The sequence below is a fragment of the Gavialis gangeticus genome, unplaced genomic scaffold (assembly GCF_001723915.1).
Source record: "Gavialis gangeticus isolate Ggan-Ray unplaced genomic scaffold, GavGan_comp1, whole genome shotgun sequence".
Taxonomy (NCBI): Eukaryota; Metazoa; Chordata; order Crocodylia; family Gavialidae; genus Gavialis; species Gavialis gangeticus.
The window spans coordinates 46,048,832-46,056,121 of NW_017729022.1; the positions used below are offsets into that span (position 1 = coordinate 46,048,832).

Genomic DNA, 7,290 nt, shown 5'->3' on the forward strand with positions numbered 1-7,290 from the left:
ATTAACACAAGATAGAACTAAGATTGAATAATATGACTAACAGCTAATCCTCAAAGACCTTAAAATCAGGAATTAACAGCCATTCCAATTTAAATACTGAACTTAGTATAAAATTGGTTACACTCAGTTCACCTTAAAGAATTCAAGCCAGAAGGAAAAAAGAGAATCTCTTCTTCAGGGACAAACAGGTACAAACACCCCGTTCTAATGAGTAGAAGTGCACCAATACATTGGTGTCATATTGGATCAGCACCAATAAAAAGGAAAGTAACATTATCAGCTTTTTTTGGCCAGTGTAGCCAATAATGTACCAATAAATAGTCTGCTTTCTGGCTGGGGCCCCAGATGTGTGTGCATGCAGCCACAGCATGCCCGTGGTCAGGAAGGCAGCTGGGCAGCCCGGAGAGCAGTGCCCTGCAGGTAAGTCTGTGGAGGGGAAGGTGGATGGGGAGAGAGATCAAGGCTCCCACTAGGAGTGAGTTGGGCAGGGAGTGCTGCCCAGCCAGAATGGGGCAGGGCGTGGGACAGAGCCACCAGCAGTGGCTTCCAACTGCTGCTTGCACCCCTAGGTAAGCCACAAGGGGAGTATGTGCAATCCTAGATTTGTGCATGGGGTAAAGGTGGATGTGGGCTGCCTGCTGAAGGCTTAGAGCTGTCTGCCCTGCTGCCTTTGCCCTGGGAGCTGCACATTCCCTGCCCACCCAGAAGGAGGCACAAGTTGCTGTTGCTATGGCTGCTGAACAGGTAGGGGAGGGCAGAGGCAGCAGGGTGGAGAACACTGAGCCCACAGCAAGCATCTGCCCTTGCCCCACTCTGGTTAGAAGCATCCACACAAAGTGGCAGCAGTGCTTGAACTATAGCTCATTTGACGAGCTTTAGTTCAAGCACCCCCACTGTCATTTAAGCGCCAAGACACTGATTCCCTGGACGAGCTGCCTGCACCTCCATCTTGCTCCCTGCCCTGGGCACAGGGTCTCATCTACCACCCAGGCTGGAAAGAGCCCCCAGCCTCAGCTTCACTCCCTCCCTCACCATGGGGACTCTGATCTGCACCCCAATGCCCCTTCCCTCCCCCACAGACTTACCCACAGGGCACTATTCTCCACAGTGCCCAGTTGTGCTCCTGTAAAAATCTGTTATCAGATCCATATTGGCCACTATGCCTGGTGAATAAAATCAGCTCTCTTCAAAAAAAAAAAAAAAAGTGTACCCCTACTAATAAGGATGCTCCAAGCTGGATGATCAAGTCTCTCCCCTCCCACCCTCAAAAAAAGACACCAACATGAGTAACATAATTATTCTGATATCACAAATTGCTATCATAATCTGGCAATTCATACCAGATTTCATTCCTGCCCAGTAAGAGCAGGTTATTTAGACAAGCCTGCAATTTAGCGCAGAGCAGAAGTAGCTGCATTCAGTTCATCACTTAAAACAAGCTTAAAAATGAGACAGTCCAGTTGCTAGGTCTCAAGTAAGGTGAAAGGACACTAACATTAAAAATGGTTTCAAGTTTTCCCAATGCCAAGTACTTCATACTGCTCTACTTTGCCAATAACTGCAATCCAACCAACTTTCAGTCCAATTTCAGGACGGTAACTCTGCATTTTATAGCCAAGGTAAGCACAGTATTTAAAGCTAGAAATATTACAACATCCAAGTACTGAAAGAGCTATTCCTAAGGGCTACCACAGGCAATTTTATTTATTTATTTTTTAAAAAACCACTCATAAGCCACACACTACAGTATCAGAAGTTTTCATGACAGGAGCAGAAAGTAGTAACGAACTTCTGCTTAATACCTGACCTGCAGTGACTGATCGACTACTGCAAACATGGCATTAAAGCAGGATGTCATTTCTCAGGTCAATGCCACAGAGATCACACATCCACTTTCTCTGAGAATGAAAGCCTGACCTTCAGGTGGGAAAGGTCAGAAAGACTGAAAGGAAAAAATGGAGTAAGAACTATGGGAAATGACAACTAGGAACTTCTAGATCAGTGGGCTTCTAAAAGTTGAAAGCAAGTTTTTTAAGCTTAGTTAAATTATATTCATCAGGTTACTCTGAATACTGAAGGCAAAGAAATCCCTACCATAGCAAATCCAACATCTGCTTTCTTCAATGCTGGACCATCATTCGTACCATCACCAGTTACTGCCACAACTTGCCTCTGTTCTGAGACAGTGCTGTCAATTATGCCTAAAAATTAAACATGAAATTCAATACTGAAAAGTTTAAGTGTATGAGCTAATTGAGATGATAATGCTCTATGCTTTAGGTTGGATGGTTCTAGCATTGTTTCACCCTTCCTAAACCCTCCCTGATCCTAAAATCTCCATTGGAGCTAGAAAGCATGTGACCTGAACCTCCAGGCTGGTCTTAATAATGACATTAAAGCCAATACAATCAGCTATTGGCTTTTGTAGCTAAATCAGAAATAGTATTAATAGATGCCCCAACCTTTACCCTTGGATCAATGGGCTGTGAAATGGGATTAAATAGTGAACTCAAGACTTCAAGGAGTTTACTGATGCTAAAAAAGGGCAAGCTTAGCTTTATAGAAACGTAGGCTTTGTTAAAGTTACTTCGATTGATATACCACATTTACCTTTTACCAATGTATGTTTGTCAGTGGGGGAAGATCTTGCAAGCACACGAAGCTTTGGCCAAATTTTATCTATTCTCTCTTGCTCTATCTGTACAAAAAAAAGAGTTACTTATTCCCAAGCTACAGATTAAGACAAGACAAAAGCCATCTTAAAAGAAAGAAATGTCACCTCTCCTTTTTCGTTCCGTATTCGCCTATTAAAATCTTTGCCCTCTAAGCATAGAAAATCTTCACCCGGATTCAAAATGCCACATTTTAATGCAATAGCACGAGCAGTGTTAATGTTATCACCAGTGACCATACGAACAGTTATACCAGCACGCTGACATTTTTTTATTGCATCTGGTACCTGTTTATGCAAAAAACAAAAACAAACAACAGGTATGTTACTAAAAGTTCACATTTACCTTGTGCTTGTTTTAATGCAACTAAAAAAAGCACTGCACTTAATGTTTCCCTTAAAAAAAAAGAAATTATTATTGACAACAGATGTCCTGAATTTCTGATATGACCCATGATAAAAAAACTTTAGCTTTTTGTTCTCTTCTAGGACTGAATGAGTAAAGTTAGCACTATGCAGCTGAGCTAATGCAATTGACCCTTTAGCACAAGGATGGGTATAACTTTTTAAAATTCAAAGGGCATTAGTTCAGTCCAAGAGATGACCTACCCCGTATTCCATCATTAGAAATTTATCTGTAGAGTCCTGTCCATACACCCCACCCCCATGAAAAATCAAGTGAAGTGCTTCTCCCCACGATACCCCACAAAAAACTTCCCCATTAGTTGCCAAGCTGGCAAGTTTAAGTACTGTAGTCTAAGAAATGAATTTCATTACACTGGGCATAAGGAGCCTCATTGCAGATCGACACCCCTGACTGGAACTTGATGTTGTTGCTTAAAGATGCCAGCTACGGACAGGAGCCATATCATCCAGACCGTGGTACTGCCCAATACATTACTGCATGTGGTGCCCACACTAGACCAACCCTGCACACTGGATCCAGGGCTGGTCCAGATCAGGTCCACAGACAAGATCTACATCCTGGATCTGGTCTGCTATGGGCAATGCATGGAGCATACACACCAGAACAGCTCCACGCATCATGCCAGGCTAGAGCTGACATGACATGCAGTGTGTAGGGGCAGTCTGGAGCACATGGTGCCTACACGAGCACAGCCTTGAGCTATATCTGCGGCCAGCAGAGATGGTCCGTAGACTGGCTCTGGATGCCATGCCAGTTCCAGTGCACAGGGCTGATTTAGTGTGTACTAGACCAACCCTGTACACTACAAGTGGCAAGTACAGCAAGCAGCACCCATGCCAGACCAATCTTATGGTCCCCATGGGGCCAGATGAATTGAATACCTCTCATTTAGACCAATACCTGCTCCACATTTCAGGAAGTAAATCACCCCCAATTGTCAAAATACTGCAGCTTGTTACACTCACTTTCCGAAGAGGTAGATTCAATTCCCACATTGGAGTTGGTCTTCTACACAGTACCTACCACTTCACGCTTCAGAAAACAGTCACACTACATTTTGGATTTACTACCTTGACTTTCTTTACCTTTTGCACTCTCTCCAGGTGACAGACCCCATACAATTAAATACAGGTCATTACTACTTTGGCAATACTACTGCCTAAAAGAGATGCTTCTACTGTTAAAGCTAATGTACTCGCAGTATTTAGGTTATTCATGCGTATAGTGTTCTAACACTGAAAGACAGGACTATAAAATAGGATTTTTTTTTTTTTGCAACTAGCGGGCTTAAACTAGGTTCCTCATATCACTTGTGCTAAAAAGAGGTAAGTATTAAATCCATACTAGTTATTAAGAACACCAACAAATCTGGACTGCTAACGAACTTAAGTGAAGATTTACTTTACATTAAGCTTTCTATTTCAATTACTGGTTTTCCTTACCTCAGGCCTCACAGGATCTTCAATTCCTACAACAGCAATGCATGTAAGACCAGTAACAATATCATTTTCATTGTCCCATTCTGGCTCTGGTTCTCCAGCTGGGAAATCCCTGAATGCTAGACATATGGTCCTGAGCCCCTCAGAGGCCATAGGTTCAATTACAGTTTTTACAATATCATCACGATCTCTAGGTCTGAATACCTTTGGTTCACCATTAGCACTCAATATTTTGAAGCACCTGAAAAGCAAGAAAAAAAAATTTAAAGAGGTAGTTAAACTAGATAAAAAAGCCACAGATTCAGCCATGGGAACTGAAAGACACCCAAGAGAGTGAAGCTAGTACTCAAACTAAAGCCAAGCAGTTTCCTTAGTGTTCTTTTCCTTCAGTTTCCTTAAAAAAAAAAAAAGAAGCATCAAGGTAAAAAGTCATGTTGGCTTCATTAAAAAAAAGTTCCATCTAACCACTCAGTACTGTGCAGGCCCTTAAGAGCAAAAGGTATTATTTGTGCATTTATAGCATAGTGTACCTCTGGTTGTAGGTTCTACTCCTGCATATTGCAGAAAGTTAGGGTTGACAGGGGCCTCAGGAGGTCATCTAGTCCAACCTCCTACTCAAAGCAGGACCACCCCCAACTAGATCATCCCAGCCAAAACCTCTCTAGCCAGAAGTTTTTAATACCTAAAGATGGAGAATTCGTAAGCTTTCTGGGCAACATATTCTAGTGCTTTACTACCATCCTTGTGAAAAGTTTCTCTGAATGCATCTAGTCTAAACTTCCCTTGCTGCAGCTTGAGACCATTGCTCCTGGTTCTGTCATCTGCCACCACTGAGAACAGTCTAGTTCCATTCTCTTTGGAACCAGCCCTCAGGTAGTTAAACACTACTAACAAATCCCCTCTCAGTCTTCTCTTCTGCATACTAGTAAGCCCAGTCCTCTCAGCCTCTTAATTCACATGCCCTAGCCCCCTAGCCATTTTTGTTCCCCTCTGCTGCACTCTTTCCAATTTGCCCACCTCTTTTCAGTGGGGGCCCAAGACTGGACACAGTACTCGTAGAGGTGGCCTCAGTGCCAAATAGAGGGGAAGAACTACATTCCTCGATCTGTTAGCCACGCACCTATTAGTGCAGCCCAGTAGGCTGTTAGTCTTGAGAAGGGCACACTGTTGGCTCATTCAGCTTCTTCTCTACTGTAACTCCCCCCAGGCTCTTTTCCGCACAGCTGCTGCTTAGCCAGTCAGTTGCCAGGTCTGTACTAATGCATGGGACCATTTTGTTCCAAGTACAGGACTTGGCACTTGTCCTTACTGAACCTCACAAGATCTCTTCTGGTCCATCCTCCAATTTGTCTAGGTCTCTGGTCACATCTACATGAATGGCAGACTGTGCAGTCATTTAGTACTTGCATAACCAGGTACTAAATGACTGCATAGTAACCAGCATTATTGTGCGGTAGTGTTCCTGCACAGTTTTCACCCCCACCAACACTACTATGCAGTAGTGCATTGCTACAGTCCTGTAGCATCTTGTGTAGACACAGCCTCTCAATCCTAACCCTACCCTCCAGCATATCTATTAGTCCCCTCCACACTTGGTGTCATCTATGAACTTGCTGAGGGAGCACTTAAAGACCTGGAAGGTGGGATCGTCTACTGAACAAAACCAATGCCAGAACCAACCCCTGAGGCACTCCACTTGATACTGGCTGCCAGCTAGACAGCCTTTGATTACTATCCTTTGAGCCTGACAATCCAGCCAGCTTGCCATCTACTTTGTAGTCCATTCATGCAAACCATACTTCCTTAGCTTGCTTGTGAGAATGGTTTAGCAAGAACAGTCTCTCTCAAGTCAAGGTAAACTATAGCCACTCGTCTCCTTGCATCCACTGTGCCAGTCATCTTATTATAGAAAGCAAATCAGGTTGGTCAGGCATGACCTGTCCTTGGTGAATCCATGCCGACTGTTCCTTAAAAAAAAAAAAAATCACCACTTTCTCCAAGTTCTTAGAAATGTATTCTTTACCCACTCCATGATCTTTCCAGTGACAGAGGTGAGGCCGACTGCTTTGTGGTTCCTTGGCTCTTTCTCCTTCCCTTTCTTAAAGTTGGGAACTATATTTGCCCTTTTCCAGTCATCCAGGGCCTCTCCCAACCACCACAAGTTCTCAAAAGTTAAAAGTTAATGGCCAAAACTTCGGCAATCACATTGGTCAACTATCTTAGCACACTTGGGTACACTGCATCCAGCTCTATGGACTTTTAGATGTCTGCTTTTTCTAAAAAGGTCCTAACCTTTTCGTTCGCTACTGTCAGCTGCTCACCTCCTTCCCAAACTGCTGCTGGATGCAGTAGTCTGGAAGCTGACCTTGCCTGGGAAGACAGATTGGGAAAAAGAGCAGAGTACTTCAGACTTTCACATTTGTCACTAGGTTGCCTCCCCCATTCCATAAGGGACACACCTTTCTGGATCTCTCTTGTTGCTGACATACTTGTAGAAGCCCTCGTCACCCTTCAAGTCCCTTTCTGGCTGCAACTCCAATTGTGCTTCAGCCATCCAAATTTCATTTGTGTCCCTGAGGAACATTCCTAAACTCCTCCCTAGTCATTTGTCTAAGTATCTACTGCTTGTAAGCTTCCCTTTGCATGTTTCAGTTCACTGATGGAGTTCCCTGCTAAGCCAGGCTCGTCTTCCTCCATACTTGCTAGTCTTCCTGCGCATCAGGAGGGTTTGTTTCTGCACCCTCAATAAAAGG

At 43.7% G+C, this 7,290-nt stretch overlaps 1 protein-coding gene across 4 annotated transcripts in view; it reads right to left on the reverse strand.

Annotated features, from left to right (window-relative positions):
* ATP2B1 (ATPase plasma membrane Ca2+ transporting 1) overlaps positions 1–7,290 on the reverse strand; it is a 131,293-nt gene that overhangs the window by 24,401 nt on the left and 99,602 nt on the right. For all 4 annotated transcript variants that reach the window (XM_019514852.1, XM_019514850.1, XM_019514851.1 and 1 more), the window contains exons 12-15: positions 4,541–4,778; positions 2,780–2,959; positions 2,611–2,698; positions 2,095–2,201 (exon numbers count right to left, since the gene is read on the reverse strand). In XM_019514852.1, the coding sequence (XP_019370397.1) occupies positions 2,095–2,201; positions 2,611–2,698; positions 2,780–2,959; positions 4,541–4,778 (613 nt within the window). The remainder of the gene's footprint in view (positions 1–2,094; positions 2,202–2,610; positions 2,699–2,779; positions 2,960–4,540; positions 4,779–7,290) is intronic.